Here is a 17,152-nt window from a genome sequence, read left to right as displayed (position 1 = left end):
AGAGTTTACTCTGACTCGTCTTCAGAGGCTGCCAAAGGCTCTCTACAGTGTCTGTGGCTCCATACAGTGCCAGACATTTTAAGCACCATTGGATGTGACAGTTAGTATTGCCCAAGGGGCAGATAAGTTTGCACAGCAGCATGTAGTTTTTGCAGAGCCTTCCCTTGTTCTGGATCCTACTCAAAACTGGCAGACTTTTGACTTTTCTGACAAATTAGTCAGAGCAGCATACCCAAATGAAGAATATGTTATTTTCAAAATCCAAAAGAGGTCTATGAAGCATTGTACCTCTTCCTTCCTGGGAGGAGATACCAGGGGCAGTGGCTTGTCTTTTACCACAAGAATATTTTGATAGGCAAGAATACTTTGATAGGCCTCCAATCGCCAGGATCCTTGAAAATTTACCAGAGTGGCAAGCTCCCTAATCTCTGTAGGATTTATTTTACACCATCTGGCATGCATGTGTCTTACCAAAGCGTCTAGAGCACTTACTCCTTCCTACTCAACAGGTCCATCCAACATCATGGTATCCGTGTGGTTGACAGAGCCCTGAGGAAAGAGATGAAAGTGTATTGCTGGCCTTGCCAATTGAAAGTAAACTGTTTCTGGTGATCTTTATGAACAGGTGCAAAGAAAAGACATTTTCCAGATCAATACCTGAATAACAGATGCAAGGGATGTCTTTGCTCCAGTAGAGAAACCATGTCTGGAACAGAAGATGACACTTGAGTCAGCCTGATTAAGTTTATGATCATGCACTGTTATTCTCCAAAACCCATTTATTTGTATTCTACACAGAGTAAACAGGCAAGCTGAGAGAGGATAATCGCCACTACCACATCCTTCAAGTCCTGCTGGTGACACTCATGTCTGCAGTCTCTCCGGGAATGATACCACTTACCATTTTGGTAGGTACAGGCCATTCTAGAAGCTTCTGCTTGACATTTCCCACCATAATAGCCTCATTGTATGTGTTAGTGAACCAATATGGAGTGGAAATAGAAGTGGTTCTTCTCATTCTTATCCCTAACGATTCACTAGCAAAATGCTACTTCTCATTCCTAAAACTTAGGGCACTGCTGATTTAGAGGTATTAGTTTCCAAGAGAAAGATGTCTCCCCCAGGGGAGACAAAAAATGATCCTATTAACATAGGGACTAACATATGCCACCTGGCTATGTAGAGACTGCCACCTGGCTACTTTGAGTTTGGTTTTCAGAAATCTCAATCCTGCAGCTACAGGAAATAAAGGTTTATTTTACGGCAATCACAGAACAATCCTGCTCCCTTACGTATGTCTTGAGTTGGGAACTTATAGCCCTTTGCTTATAGTTTCCTTTCTCCAAGTTCTTGAGTGCACTCAGAAGCAACCAACTAACCTTATTGTACTCTTTATTTCCATTACATTGTTCAGTGGTAGCAACTACTTGGTCACCCAGAGCCCTGCCTACTGTAGGTATCTGGTTCTAGCTGAGTTCAGGTGGTAACTAATGTACCTGTCTTGCCACCACCTGCCATGGTCTACCGGTGTCTCCTTTACCATGAGCAATAGGGTCATTAATGCCTTTAAATCTAATCATAATAACTCAAGATTCCCATCCTTAAGGTTCTATTCTCTGGAACTATTTCTACTACCTATAAGGCATTTGCTATCAATTTGATAATGATACTAATGGTGTTAGTCAGAGCTCCGTCAGGAAGGGAGAAATAGTAACAGTAATTGTGTAATAAGAGATTTAGTAGAGGAACAAAGCTTTAAACATTTTTGGAGAAACTAGGGAAATAAGCATATGAATGGAAAAGTTGGAAGATCAGAGAAAAGTCACTAATCAACCTTCTCAAATCAGGCGTATCCAACTGTTAGAGCAGGATCTAAAGAGCTGGTGGAGAAGTTTATGTGGGACACTGTTTCTTCTCCATCTGGGGGTTGGCTCGGGGTTGCTGTGGGTCAGAAGGGCTAGATTTGCTGAGAAAAGCTTGATGTGGAATGAGGGAAAATGAGTACAGCCTGGAACCTGCTGGCACCTGTAATCATGACAGCCTTCAGAGAGTGATTGCTATTGCTGCACTTCTCTGCCTTCCAACTTCAGCAACTCTAATCTGGAACTATGCAGGGAAGAGAATTCTGGGAAATATTGTTTCAACCTACCCAAACCACCACAGTACAAAACCGCCACATGCCATGTGTTAGCTGCCTGATGTTGAGCAAGTTGTTTCATGTCTGTGAGTTTCTCTAAGTCTCTTTTCCATCTCAGGATTTGGACATTGTCTTCTGGAACATTGTCTCGGGTTTTCTGGAATATGCCCTGTTGCTGCGTATGTCCCACTTACAGGCCTCTTGACAGGGGCACTACCTCCTCTCACTGGCCACCTATGACTCCCTCTCAGCCCTAGGATTTGTGGCGGCCTTTCCCTAGCTGGGGTTACCTCGCCCTTCCAGGCAGCCCTCTTGGGCAGTCCGCATAGGCCCTCGGAAAACATACAAACATCTGTGGTCTGCTGAGCTCTGGGTGTGCAGCTTGCTCCCAAGAGAGTTCTCTGGGCTTACTGTCTAGGACTGCAAGCCGACCATAGCCACTGACCTTTAGATCATTTTCAGGCCTGAGTCCCTCTGTCCCCCGCTGTCCAATTGATTTAAGTAAAGCTCTTTTGAGTTCTTTTCTGCAATCCCTCTAAGTAGGGTATAGTAAGGATCAACAGCTAAATCTTCCCCTTGGCTGGGGAAGGGAGGAAGTGGCAATCCTCTCCAGATAGATCATCACTACCACCTGCCTCTCTACTTGAACTCTTAGCCCTCTCTTATATATTCTGGAGGTGGGTAATGGACTATTGATCACCCCTTTTACAAATCTGTAGAAATACTCTACCATCTTGATTTAGAATGTGGGGGTAGTTAAGAATAGTTGATACCTAGCTTTCTTTTCCGAACTTTGGAGCCTCTGTCCACATTTTGAGATGGGGAAAGTCCCATTTAACATACTGTTACCTACATAAAGAGCCTAGAATGATGCTTAACACATGGTAGACATTCACTAATAGAGGCGATGATGGATTGCCAAACACGTGGATCGATCCAGACTTCTAAATGGCTGGAATCCTCTCCCCCTAAACCAGTCTAAAAAGGAGTTTGTAGCCTCACGTAAGGCTTAAGAGGTAGTTGCCTGGTCCTCCTTATGCCCAGTCTACGTGTCTATTACAAATACAATGTCTAGAGCCACCTGAGTCCATTAGCTCCTGTACCCGTGCACACACCCAGATCCACAACCCACACTCAGGGACGAATCGCAAGCCCAAGGAAGTCAGGAACCAGCTTAGCTGCTCACACTGGGGGAAGAGAGAAATGAGCTTTCTCCTGTTCTGAAGTCACATCTCAGCCACAGAAGGTGGAGTGGGAACATACAGTCGTGTGCTGAGCCATGTGTAGCCAGCATGCCCTGGTCTGACATGCAGGCTGGCATCTGTCTTCATTAGTCAGTCTCTGTGCTAATCTAGTTTTTATATATTTTTGAGTAGCAGCCTTGTTTGTGGGCATGGAGATACTCCAATCCACAAATGCACAGAAACACCAGCAGCATATGTATATACACAGCACATGCAGTTACTTTCCTTAAGTTTAAAAGCAGAAGCTACATGAATTTGGAAAATATAAACTGAGCTGACTGACCTGGGGTGTGATAACATGCTAAGGAAGCATTCTTCTATTTCAAAGTCTTTCTCTTGGCCTGTTAGCCTTTGTGACTTCATTTCTTCCATTGTTAGGTCTCACAAGTGGCACCAGAAAGGGTTAAAGGAGACACAAGCACAGCCTCCAAAAAATCCCAAACCCAGAAATACACAACCCAGAGTTGTCATTTTCCAGATTGCAGGCACGTACTGAGAAAGATTCAATTAAAACACTAGGGCTGGGATTGGCAAAAGTTTTCTATAAAGGGTCCGACAGTAAATATTTTAGGCCTTCTGGGACATATGGTCTCTTTGCAGTGTCTCAGTTCTGCTGTCCTAGCAGGAAAGTAGTCATAGACAAAACAAACAAGTGAGAGCAGTGATGTTCCAATGAAATTTTATTTGCAAAAGGAGTCAGTGGGCCAAATTCAGCCCACGGGCCTTAGTTTGCAGTCTCCCACTCTAGAATCTAAAGAAGCCAGAAGCCATCAAGACTGGCTTCACAGGTATTCCAAAGGTTGATAAGGCCTTCACACTATGTCCTCCAAAAAGGACAAAAATCAACTATTTTGGGTGTGGCATCAGTTTTCTTCTATTACGTGCTGTGCCTTGATATTTTGATGTTCATCTGAATGAGTTATCCCAGTCCCTCCTTTTTGTCTTTACTTCTCTCTTTCTGTGTATATTTCTCTAAAGGCTTCCCATTCTTCATTCTGTCCCCTTGCACTCACAGGGTTTGGAGACTTTAGAATAAGACCCCTTCACATCCATCCTTGCTACAATCCTGGCTTCTTTTCAGGTTCCTCATCTGTACTGGAGTACAGAGGCATGTAAAGAACACTTGTCGGGATCACTGGGTAGGACATACTGTGTGACTTTGAGCCAATCACCTAACCTCTCTGAGCCTCCCTTTCCAAATCTGTCAAAGGGAAAAGTTGCCTAATTGATCTCTAAAATTCCTTCTAGCTCTAAGCGTATGATTTTAGGAAGCTTCAGCCTCAACCTGAGGCAACTGTCTGGGACCATTAATTATGATGTCACTCTCAGACCTTAATGAGACTGCCAGGGGGTCACAGAAATTAGCCACATGATCTCTGGTAGTCGGCAACCTTCCTAAGGCCTCACAGCTGAGGAGGTGAGGATACCAGATAATGTGAGAGAATCTGGAGAGTCCAGCCCGCCGACAAATGACTCCAGGACCCCTATGCTCCAGGAAAATTAGTTTGCATTCCTAAACTGCCTTTGAAGTTGCTACAAAACGTGCACTAATATTGACTTAGTTGGAAACATGACCCTAGGGAGCTACTGTTGGAGGTGGGAGGCTTTCTTTTCTCCACCAGACCCTCTTGTGTTGTGTGGAGCTCTCCTGGCTGTGTAAGGGACACCCCTCAAAGCCCACCAAATAAATATATGAACAGGTCTTGAGGAAATGGAGGCAAATTCCAGCATATGCCAAAGGAAAGAGGCTTTTTCTGTAAGCAGAGATGAGGGACATCAGGGAGGGTCAGGGAACCAGGACCTTGGGTGAGGCGGGAGCAGGTGGAAGTTGGCAGTTGAGGTGGGAGCAGTGGGGGAATTTAGCACAAAATCACCCCCATTCTCTTGGCTCATAGTCCAGTCGTTTGTGGATGCAGCAGATGGGCAGGGGGCTGGTGCCCTCCCTCTGCCTCCTGGACACAGTCTCAAGGGATGGGGAGGGAGTGGAGAAGCCCTCCTGGCCTCCAGGAGAGCAGGCTCTTATTGTCTGACTCTGCTAAAGCTGCCTCATTTGTAGCCTAAATAATTCACTCACCAATCTCTCAAGGAACATTAGAAGAAAAACAAAACCCAACCCAGCCCTCATGCTCAGGTTCCCACTGCAGGCAAGTCCGGCCAGGAGGCTGGCAGGCAATCCCAAGCTGCAGAGATGGCCTGCCTTCAAAGGTTCATCGGACAGGCAACCTTCCAAAAATGGCCTGGGGTCTGGTTTTGGACAGCTTTTTGAGCTAAGAATGGTTTTTACATTTTTTAAAGGCTTTTTAAAAAGACAAAACAAAACAAAAAAACAGCAGCAAAGAAAAATTTGTCAGAGACTTCCAGTGGCCTGCAAAGCCTAAAATAATTGCTATCTGGCCCTTTCCAGAAGACTTGCCAGTCCCTTAATCCATTCCCTGGTCTTGAAGGAAGTGATGACAACCTCTGACCTATTCCTTCACTTACCCCACTCCCTGACACCACTAGGTGCAGAGATTCAAAGTTGGCAGACTTCTGATATTTACAATCTAGTGAGAAGCTGGCATCATTTCCCACTCCATTACCAAAAGCAGAACTAAATACAAACAGGAAGATAAACCCTCGAGTAGGGTGAACAGTCTTGGTTTGGCTGCTTGGGGAAGAAGGGAAAGAAGCAGGGAGAGGCTGAGATTCAGCCTCAACCCATCCTCTGGGGGGGAGAATTCAACACTGGTCTCTGCTGACACCCCTCCCCTCGAGCTCCACTCCCTTCCACACACGCCCTGTGATCCTGGTGATCCCAGCTGATCCCAGCTCATCTTCACAGTCACTGAGCCTGTAATTCTTTTACTGATGAGATATCCAACTAGCCCGTATCTCTGAGTCTCTGAAGCCTGCGTGTCATTCTGACTCTGACAAACCTCAATCCTGGACAGAGGCTCCATCCAGCCCTGCAAGGGCTCCTCTACTGCCCAGCAGGGCCTTTGAAGGGAGAGGACTGTGACCATCTCTGGACTCCACCCAGAGTCTCTCCTGAAGCCAGAGCCTCTGGGAGTTACATACAAGCCTAAGCATTCGGGGAGGGATGCGTCAGCCTAGACAATAGGGCTGCCAGCTCAGAGTGTCTCAGGTGTAACTGGGCCAAGTGACCCCTGAGCTGTCATGGGGGCTGTTAGTAATTTTGGAGGCTGAAGGCAGAGTGGAGATCCGGTGGTCCCACCTAGCATCTAGGTATTCTGGATTACTTCAAATAACAAGGACCTGTTCTGGCATCTCCCAAGAAAAATGGTGCTGCTCTCCTGCCAGTCCTTTGCAGCCTCCTGTTCCTGCAAACATGGAAGGCCCAGGTTGGAATCCCACATCCGGGCTAAGTGAAAGGTCTGAGAGATTTGGGAGCCCAAACTGGGAGATCTTGACCAACTCATCTTAGTCTCAGGGACTCAGCTTCCTCATCTGTTGAAATAAGCAAACAAACAAAAACCTGAGGTGCTTGGATGGTGGTAATTTTAAGGTCCTGTCCATCCCATACCCAATGAATAGCCCAAACCAGGCCACACCTCTGCAGAAGCTTTGCTGGAAAGTTGACTGGCTTCATCTCAGCTTTCCTTCCCCAAGTCAACCCGGTCCCATGCAAATGAGACACAGCTGGTCTCTCATCAAGGGGAGGGGGTTTCCCCTCGGCATGTTGGCAGCTTGCTGGGTGTTCAGACCCATGTGAGGGAGGGAAGTGGAGGGGGGTGGATGTGACCTCTTGTCTTCATGCCTTGTGGCGAGGAGGTGGCTGAAGGGCCGTGGGAGTCTCACCCTCGCACCCCCAACAGGCCCACAGCATGTGACCCTGAAGCCGCACACAGTGTTTTAACCTGAATTAGCTCAATTGTCTTTCAACAACTCTCCAATTTGACTGGACATCCCTCAAGGGCAGGGACGGTATCTTGACCTTCTTCTGGGTCCCCCAGGAGAACCCAGCACAACACTAGGTATGTGGCCGGAGATCCGTCCTTATCGGCTGAGCAACTCAGTTGAAATGTCCCTGGAAAAAGTGATCTTGCACTTGGCACAGGGCGTGTGTCCAGGTAAGTGAATCTCCATTTTTGCTGGCTGATAACGATACCACTCTTCAGTCCAGGGCTCAGTCAAGCTGTCTTGTCCAGGCCGTGACCCCAGGAGCTATCTTGTGACCTAGAGAGCAGGTGATGGGGGAAGGTTAGAGAAGGGAATGCCCAAGACTCCCCAGGAGATGTAGGTCATATAAAGGTCGTTGCTGTTGATCCCTTCTCCCTAAAGCAGTGCAGGCTGGGAGAGCATGGCTGGCGTGGCCCACACAAACATAAATCAAGCACCCCTCACCACTGCTTGCTTCGGAGTAGCTAACCAAACTGCAAACACCGCAATCTATAGGCTATAAACCCAAACCTATAAAACAGTGACAAATGTCACGAGCTCTCTGGCGGGTCTCGCCGTCTTCCGGTCTTGACTACTCAGGATGGCGTCTCCCTTGCCTGCTTGCAGACAGGATGCTCTGCTTTACATCTAGTGACACTTTTTCTTGCCGTAACTCCTCCTGTTCTGTGTCCTACGAATATGTTGCTCTCTTCAGAACCCTGAAGGCCACCTTCTCCTCTCTGTTTACATGTCTGCTTGTCTGCTGTGTGTGGTGGTGGGAAGGGAAGGCAGAAGGCAGGCTTCTGGCTTGCCCCAAGTGTCACTGATCTGCACAAATGCTGATGACAGAGCCATGCAACTGATTAGTTATGACATACATGGAATTGCTAATGAGTTTGATAAAATTTTAATTACCCCTTGTTCTGCGGGGCAGGCAGCAAACCATGAAAGTAATAATCCTCTTGGGTGCTGTTGCAGTAAGATGAGAGGAGGACAGGTGTGAGCTGCAGGGAGTTAATCCCGGGGGTGGGGTGGGTCTGCAGCAGGGGTGGGTGGGCAGAGATTCCCCTCAGAATTATCTGAACAATTTCCTAATTCTCTACTTCACTCTTAAGGACCTGACATTTTCTGGGAGTCAGACTCACCCTGGGAAGAAGAAGAAACGAAGGCATATGGAGCATTAGGGATTTGCCCAGGACACATAAGATTTCAAATCCAGAGGCCCTAACTCCAGTCCCTGGAGTCGAGATAGTCCAGGGGACTGACCAGGGATGTGCCCATATGTTTCACGGATCTCCCCTTGGGATGCCGACAGCCTAGACTCCCAGGCTCCCGTGCCCCCGGTTCCAGCCCACGTGAAAGGGGAAGTGTAGGGTGGGGTGAAGTGGCCATCGCTGGATACCTTGGTGGTTTTGACTTTGTGTCCGCTGCTGCAGCTCCATCCCGACAGGTCCGGGAGCACTTTACACTCCTCCCCCGGCAGGCAGGGCTCCATCTGACACCACCACTTCTGCAGGACGATGGAGGCTGTGGGAGCAGGAGGCAGTGAGGGCAGCTCTAAGCTGCCCTGGAGTACAGCGTGCAGTCAAGGGTGGGGAGTCTGTGCGGAATGAAGTGCAAGTTTGCACATCGCTGGCTGTGAGCCCTGCCTTCCCCTGTCTTTCCCCTACTCCGGGCTGCTCAGAAAGGCAGTACTCAGGCTGAGGCTGGGGCACACAACCGTATCAAAGTCAATCCCACTGACCCCTACGTGTCGCCAAGACAGCACGGGGTGAAGGCAGGGGAAGTTCTCCAAGGTACCCTTCAGTTGAGTCACCATGGCATTAGCAGAGAGGCACGGTCTTCAACATACCCACTTGGTGTATGTGAGCAAGTGTGAAAGGGCTCCACAGACCAGGAGTGCAAAGCAGGCGTGCATGTGAGCACAAGTGGGCACGTTTACAACATGGTCACGTGAGTGTGAGCCTACAAGCATGGGTGCAGTCATGGGGGGGAAGGGTGAGTGAAACATCTGTGTCCATGTGAGGGGAAGGTCAGGGCCACAGGAGAATGGGCAGGGGTGTGTGTGTGTGTGTGTGTGTGTGTGTGTGTGTGTGTAAGAGACCTCGGAGGCGCAGGAGGAGAGGTCAAGGTCTGGGGGAGTTAAGTGTGAGTCTGGCAGGATATGTGAGAAGATTCGTGTGACAGAATGCGTCTGCGTAGCGCCTGGCAGCGAATGTGGATGAGAGGGAGGGATGAAGTGGGGATGTTCCGTCTGCCCTCCTCCCCTCAGAGGTACCCAGCATTTGAGACTGATTGCCAAAGCCCTGGGATGGTATGAAACCATATCCCGAGCAGATGGTGTGGCCTAGACAGACCTCCTTATCTCTGTGATCGGGCCCTCCCCTCGGGGTCCCGGCCTCTCACTCACCGTCCACGCAGGAGGGCTTTGCCCGAGTGGTGCCGGCCACCTGGCCGGGAAAGCAAGAGCATTTGACAGTCTGGGAGCGCTCCTCGATGCGGTTCCGGTTGCAGCAGCGATGAGCGGCAATCACCTCACAGGTGCCCTGCTTCACAAGGACTGAAGTGGCCAGACAAGATGAGGCGCCCAGCCCAGGCCTGCAACCCTGCTCCCCTCCCACCTGCCCTGCACATCCTCCAGGCCCTCCTCCCCGCCGAGGGGAGGGGTGTTCAAGAGATTTCCAACTGCAGGGGAGGAGGAAACACAGGAAATCCTCCTGCTGCTTCAGTGTTCCTATCCTTCCTTCTTCCCCAGTCAGGCCACACTCAGCCCTCTTTGGCGGAGCCTGGCCCTTGGGTGGAAGAGAGGTAGGATTCCCCACCAGCCCCCACTTCCTCTGGTTTTGTCCGGTTGAGGGCAAGGGCCCCGGGGGCTTACAATGCGTGGAGAGGATCGTGGAGAGGATCATCCGCTTACACAGGCTTTAGCCATCCCAGAAGGAAAACCACAGAATTAGGCCAGGAGGCAAGACTTAAGCCTCCACCCCAGGGCCTCTCTCCCTGCAGAACACCTTCTGGCCTGGAAGGAAAGGTGAGCAAGGGGTTTGCCCACACCTTCTCTGGGCTGGGATAGCAGAGGGGGGGGGGTGGATATTCCTGGGCAAAAACCAGAGAAGGAGTCAGAGCCCCTAGAATCTGCACCCTCAGCCTCGGAGATCTGCCTGTGTGGAATAGGGTGGGGTGGTGTCCAGCTCTCCAGGCATCCTGAGAAACCCTGTCCCAGGCTCTGCCACCGACCCCAGACCTGTGGGAGTTGGCGGCTGCAAGGAAGCTGAGGCGAGGAGGGTCCACAGCCAGGCCAGGTAAAGTGCCAGCAGCCAGGGGCCCGTGCTCCAGTTCTGAGAGGTCCTCTCACGCATCCTGTGGAGCGAAGCACACACCCTGCTCAACTCTGGGCAGGAGCTCCCCGCAGTCCAGCCCCAGCACCTCCATGCCACGCGCTCTGGGAAGCACAGAGGTGGGCAGGACATGCACACCTTGTCCCCAGGCAACTCCCGGCCTGGCACAAACCATACAAAGTGGTGAGCTCTACAGTAGGGAAAGGGAGCAGGGAGACTGTCCTGCTGGGAAAAGCACGGACAGCTTTGTGGGGGAGATAACATTTAAGAGGGTGTTGAAGGATGAGCCAGATGTGGTCCCTTGGAGGGCTGTGACACAGAAGGAACCATACTGCTGACTCCCAGTTTTTGAGCCCTTGACCCAAGAACTTCACATACATGCTTTTGCAGCCTTCACAACTGTCCTACAAAGTAGGATTATTTGTACCTATTTGACAGATGAGCAAACTGATACTCGAAAGGCTGGACGCAACCTTAACAGCCATCAATAAAGCATGGGCTAAATACATTGTGGAGCATCTGTACAAATGCAGTTACATCCAGGCAGCTATAAAATAGACTGAGGAAATGCTTTAGGTACTGAGCCATGCAATGATCTCTAACGATAATCCACCATTAAGGGGAAAAAAGCAAAGTGCAGGATGGTGTGTATTAAATGCATAAAAGGGAAAGATTATATATGTTGCTTAAATATGCATAAGCTAGCCCTGAAAAATGTACCAACGAAACATAGTAACATTGATTGGCACCAAAAAGGGGAACTGGTTGGCTGAGAAATGGAGGTAGAAGGGAGACCTATCTATTGCTTTTTTATTTTTTCGGGTTTTGAACTGTGGGAATGTGGTAGCAATTCAATTTAAACAGATTCAAATTAAAAAAAAAAAGAAATGAAATGAAATGAAACTAGGGCTAATAGTTAATAGAAGTCAAATGACTGTCCAAGGCCAGGCAGCATGTTGGGAGGCAGAGGCCCAGAGCGCAGAAGCCTGCCCTATTCCTCCTGCACCACTTTGATTCTCCTCTTCCCCCATCCTTGATGGGTCCTGCCTCCCATCTATCCCAGAGGAGGAACCGGAAATGGAGGGGATCCCAAGGAAGCAGAGGCATAGAGCAGCAGGGAGCTGCCCAGGCATAGAAGGAGCCTGGACCATCCTCTCTGCTGCACTGCTGGCCCCTTGGGACATTATTGGGGTCCCTCAGGTGTCAGCACCATCCTGGGAACACCAGAGGCCAAGCCAAATGCCAGAACTTTGGACAGAGTGCTTGATTTCTGTACCATCCCCCTCCCCCGACCCCCATCCCCACTTCAACTCTCTCCCATGTCAACTGTCTCCTCACTCACCTTTTTGGGGATCTTTCAGCTTCTGTCTGTTCATCCACTGGCCTCAGACTCACTCTACCTGGACAAGTAAGAAAGACTCTTTGGGGCCTGCAAGGGTTAGAAGGAGCCCATGGTCCTGTAGGGGGTGAGGGAGGGCCCGGGTAAGGACAAGGGGTGGCACTGAAGTAGAGGCCAATTCTGATGCTTCCCCAAGGTGCAGGGCAGGACACAGAGTCTCTCCTCTGCCTTAGGAATTCGCAGGGATCCTTGCAGACTGTGGGAACAGGTAGGGCAGCTAGCCTGAGCAGCCTAAGGGTTCCTCTGCCCCATGGCGGGGGGATGGGGGTAGGGTAAAGTGGGGTGGATGGTAGGGACGGGTCTAGGAATCAAAGTTATCTCTGCTCTGGCCTTGGGGTGGGGGGTGGGGGGAGCTGAAGGCCAGTGAAGGATTCCTGAGCAGGCTCTGACAGAATTCTGCTCCAAGAGACACCTGGAAAAGACCCCAAGGTCTTGAATCCTTTTGTCTCTACCCCCGACCCTCACTGCACCCCTGTCCTGGACTCACACAGAGCTGGCTCAGCTCTGTCACCCTCACCCCCATTTCCCTTCCAGAGGGCTAGAATGGGGTTCCTCTCAGTCTCTAGCCTCAGGGGCCCCAGCTCAACAGCTTCTCCATTTCTCCCTATGGCCTCTCATCCCTCAGCCTCTGAGGGGAGGTGGAGCGGAGGCAGGTGGGAAGGTGGGGCCCAGAAAGGACTATGGGGATGGATGGAGGAAGTGGTGCCAATACCCCAGGAGTGTGCTCCGCGGGCAAGAGCTTCCCAGAAGGTTTATCTCTTTTCTGAGTAGGTATCTCCTCTCCCCGTCGCCCTCAGGAACCTTCATTCCCATCATTACAAATCCAGCTTTGTCTTCTCTCAGGCAGTTCTCATCCCTTTTCTCTCTGAGCTGCCACACCCTCCAAGCCAACTCTCCCATGAGCCCCAAGACCCAAAAGATGGGCAGCGTGCATTTGGGCTGAGCTCTCTGGAATTCTATTCCCTCCTTCAGAGATACGGTGGAGGGGGCGGGGAAGGGAAGCTTCTGAGATTTTCATGGGCTTCCACTCTCCTGCCTCAGTTTGCCAGGCTGTTTTTCCCAAACCCAAGATGCAGGCTATGGGGAGGCTGAGTTAGCAGCCCGCATACCAGCGTGGAGTCGAGGATGTGGACAAGAGCCTTTAAGCTTGCACTGCCTTCTCCCGGCCTCCTCCAGCGCTCGCCCACTGCTCCAAATTCTGAGCCCCCACCCTCCGGATCTATCTGCCCCACGGCGGTGCCCACTTGCCTCTGAGTCCGGCACCAAGACTCCAAAAGGCGGACTTCGCGCCGGAGCAGCCGGCTTGTGTGCGTGTCGAGTCTGGAGCCCTGTGTCCCTCACCAAGTTGCGGCGTCCGGCAGGCGACGGGGCTCCGGCCAAACTGGCATCACGGTCGTGCCCGGCGCCGCTCCGCAAGGCTCAGGCGGGGTCCTTCCGAGGCTCCCGCCTGCAGCCCAGGGCGCGCGCAGCTGCCGCCGCCTCCCGGTCACCGGGGGCCACCCCCGCTCCGCCAGCCCCTCTGCGGGCGCCACCGCCTCCTCTCGGACAGCTCCCGGCGGGCTAGCGGGCGGGCACAGGCGGGCGCAGCGGCCCCTGGCGGCCGACGGAAGAAGAGCGAGGAGGGCCCGGCCGGCCCCCGCCGCAGCAGTCCGGGTGATCATCTCCCCGGTGCAGGCCGGGTAAGCCAGAGAGGTCCCCGAAAACTCTCCGTCTTGTGGCTTCTGGGGTGGGGGTGGGGGCTGAGTATAAGGAGGGATTGCCAAGATCTCCAGGGGGGTTGAGTCTTGAAGATTCTAGAAGTGCACTATCCAGAATGATGGCCACTAACCACAAGTGGTTACTGAAATTTACATATGGGAGTGCCTGGGTGGCTCAGTCGGTTAAGCCTCCAACTCTTGATTTCCGCTTAGGTCACGATCTCACAGCTGAGTTCAAGCCCTGCATCTGGCTCTGTGCTGACAGCCTGAAGACTGCTTGGGATTCTCCCCCTCTGGTTCTGTCTGCCCTTTCCCTGCTCATGCTCTCTCTCTCTCTCTCTCACTCTCTCTCTCTCTCTCAAAATAAATAAACTTGAAAAACTAAAGAAAAATAAATTTACATATAAGTTGGGGCACTTGGGTGGCTCAGGTGGTTAAGCATGGGACTTCCGCTCAGGTCATGACCTTACCGTTTGTGAGTTCCAGCCTGCATGGGGCTCTGTGCTGACAGTTCAGAGCCGGAGCCTGCCTCCATCCTGTGTCTCCCTCTCTCTCTGCTCCTCCCCCACTCTCACTCTGTCTCTCTCTCAAAAATAAACATCAAAAAAATTTTAATTTAAATTTACATATAAACTAAATAAAATCTAAATATTGTTTCTTTTTTAAAATTTATTTATTTTGAGAGAGAGAGAGAGAGAGAGAGAGTGCGTGTGAATGGGTACCTGCGCATTAGTGGGGGAGGGGCAGAGAGAGAGGGAGAGAGAATCCCAAGTGGACCCTGCACTGTAAGCCCAGCGCTCTGTGCAGGTTAGAACTTACAAACCATGAGATCTTGACCTGAGCAGAAATCAAGAATCAGAGGGGCGCCTGGGTGGCTCAGTCGGTTAAGCGTCTGACTTCGGTTCAGGTCACGATCTTGCAGTATGTGAGTTCGAGCCCCGCGTCGGGCTCTGTGCTGACTGCTCAGAGCCTGGAGCCTGTTTCAGATTCTGTGTCTCCCTCTCTCTCTGACCCTCCCCCGTTCATGCTCTGTCTCTCTCTGTCTCAAAAATAAATAAACGTTAAAAAAAAAAAATTAAAAGAATCAGAGGCTTAACAGACTGAGCTACCCAGGTGCCCCTAAACACTTTATTTGCACTCACCACATTTCAAGTGCTCAACAGCTACATGAAACTACGGACTACTGTACTGAAAAGATACAGAACATCCCCAGCATTGCACCAAATTCTATTAGACAATGCAGTTCTAGATTAGTATGTTAGCCCTCCACTATGAAAATGTTAAAATCCAGGTGGGAAGAGCAAATGATCTTTGCTCCACCCACCCCGTCACAATGGGAAAGTTCTAGCTGATGTCTAATCTAGAGGGTGTCCTTCCCTCTGTCCCCTTCCCACAACAGCAGACCCTTCTTCCCCAAAGAAACTGAGGCAGAGTGGAGCTGGAACCAGGTGGGAAGAGGCCGCAAGCCAGCGGGGCGGTACCTGGGGTGGGGTGGGCAGCCCAGAGCAGGAGGAATGGTGTGGTCAGGGGCAGGAAGGACTAGCTGAGGTATGAGGTAGAGGCTGAGCAGGCAGGAGGGCTGATAATTGGTCTCTATGGTTGATGGCTGTGAACCCCAACTTGAGAGCCAAACTTGAGCCGGTATGTTCATTATATAAGCTACAATATAAATGCAATTTCTAATTCTTTACAGGGTAAGATTTTGGATGTGAAAGCCTTAGACAAATGGAAGAAGGAAGTGGTCTGTGAATTTTTTTCTTAACAGGAGGAACACTCTTCTACTTTAAGAGAGCTTTGGGATTGGAGTAATGGGGTGGGGAGAGGTAAGAGGGGAAAAGCCTAGTTCTGAACTCTGAGCCACTGCACATGGCCTAGGATAAAAGGGGCCTGTCTTGAGGATGCCCAGTTGCCCTCACTGGCTAGGGCCACACACATTCCTGGCAGGGCCAGGCACTGAGCAGTCTCAGCTCTCAGCAGAGAAAAATATCTCCCAAGTCTGCCTTCCTACCCCACCCACTTTTCCCACTCACTTTCTGCTGCCTCAGGGATGAGTAGAAGTGATGACCTTCTTACCAGGTTCTGGGGCAGTCTGAGGAGGGAGGAGGTGTGATGATGCCAGGGATCAGAGGTAAGATGTTCAGAGACAGGAGAGCCTTAGGATTTAGTCGGGGGGTGGGGGTGCTGCTCTGGAGCCCAAGAGTGCTGCTGACATCCCTGATGACCATCTGGTGCTAGAGCTAGGGGTCTCTCTGTCCTGGCTCTGTGGCCTATTTGCAGCCACACCATGACGGGTGCTGTGAAGAGCAGGGATTAGGGAGCAGGGTGACACAGAGAAGTGGTAAGCAAACTGCCCCAGAAACACTGAATAATAAAAATAGACAGGATGTTATATTTTTCCATCAGTCTTTGCTTGTGCTGTTGTTTATGCCATTTATCTGACAGCTGGTTCCTGTTTTTCTCAAACAGGAGGGAAATACCCATAGCAGCACCATGCTGTTTACCCCCCCCCCCCTTTGCGTTTGCCACTCTATGTGCCTTTGGGTCTGATTTTTCTTTTCTTTGTGACTTCTATTTTTCTGGCTCTCTGCCCAGAGTGCAGGTATAATTACAGCAAATATAAAGACCTGAATGATCATTATGAGATTTTTATTTGGAAGCTGCCAGGAAAGCCACCCCTTCTGGGGGCACACTTCAGCTCAGGAAAAGAGAGACTTACGTTCAGGAAGCATTCCACCCACAGAGCACAGAGATGGCATCCCAACCACAGACTTGGTGCCAGTGATTCCTGAGGGCTACTTCTGTCTTGCATTAGGGCCACAAGGGCCTTGTCCTCATTTGGACAGTGCATGGGGTAGGAGGTTCTCTGGAGGTCTACTGATTAATTCCCTGAAACCAGGTTTGGGAACAGGGCTCTTTGAACATCAAGTTAGTGCCACCTTTTCCTTTCAGATAGGTGCTTAGCCTGGCCTCTGTCTCCCCCTGGCGGTACGTACAGAACTTGTTCGGCCTGCAGGTTCGGCCTCTGTCTTGAGTTGAAGGTGGAAGAGGAAGAAGCCCCACTCTTTGCCATTCACCTCCTCAACCCTTCCTCCACCATCCCGACAAATTAGCTTGGTTCATCAGACGGAATCGAGTTTGGGCGTCTGGGGACTGGCACGGGTGTGAGTCTCTCACTGACTGTGTGACCTCTTGAGGCAAGTTCTGTAAAATGACAGGTGCGTCATCGGTAAAAAGAACGTAATAAAATCTACCTTGAAGTGTTACTGTGCAGTATAGATGGCCTACTATATAGAAAGTGCTTTGTAGCGGGCCTACTATATAGAAAGTCCGCCATAAATAGCAGTTACTGTCGTTATCCTCACTAAATATTCCTCTAGCCCTGATGTGATCAGGGGAGGTCTAAATGGGGCTGGGGGAAGGGGGGGAACAGGGAATTGGATCCTGAGAAAGAAAGTGAA

General features: G+C 50.5%; 2 protein-coding genes across 2 annotated transcripts; one reads left to right on the top strand and one right to left on the bottom strand.

Annotated features, from left to right (window-relative positions):
- Positions 1-4,043: 4,043 nt before the first annotated feature.
- Positions 4,044-13,347, bottom strand: TAFA3 (TAFA chemokine like family member 3). The gene is given in 8 exon segments (XM_043575870.1): positions 4,044-7,535; positions 7,538-7,557; positions 8,663-8,802; positions 8,805-8,860; positions 9,671-9,820; positions 10,505-10,620; positions 11,941-11,998; positions 13,246-13,347. Coding segments are annotated over 6 exon segments (639 nt in total). The 5' UTR covers position 10,620; positions 11,941-11,998; positions 13,246-13,347; the 3' UTR covers positions 4,044-7,377.
- Positions 10,616-13,915, top strand: LOC122480949. The gene is made up of 2 exons (XM_043575869.1): positions 10,616-12,006; positions 13,068-13,915. Exons 1-2 carry the CDS (start codon positions 11,676-11,678, stop codon positions 13,559-13,561), a joined length of 825 nt encoding a protein of 274 aa, XP_043431804.1. The 5' UTR covers positions 10,616-11,675; the 3' UTR covers positions 13,562-13,915.
- The last annotated feature ends 3,237 nt before the right edge of the window (positions 13,916-17,152 follow it).

This window comes from Prionailurus bengalensis, chromosome C1 (assembly GCF_016509475.1).
Source record: "Prionailurus bengalensis isolate Pbe53 chromosome C1, Fcat_Pben_1.1_paternal_pri, whole genome shotgun sequence".
Taxonomy (NCBI): domain Eukaryota; kingdom Metazoa; phylum Chordata; class Mammalia; order Carnivora; family Felidae; genus Prionailurus; species Prionailurus bengalensis.
The sequence above is the reverse complement of the archived record's forward strand: the minus strand, read 5'-3'. Positions and strand labels throughout refer to the sequence as shown.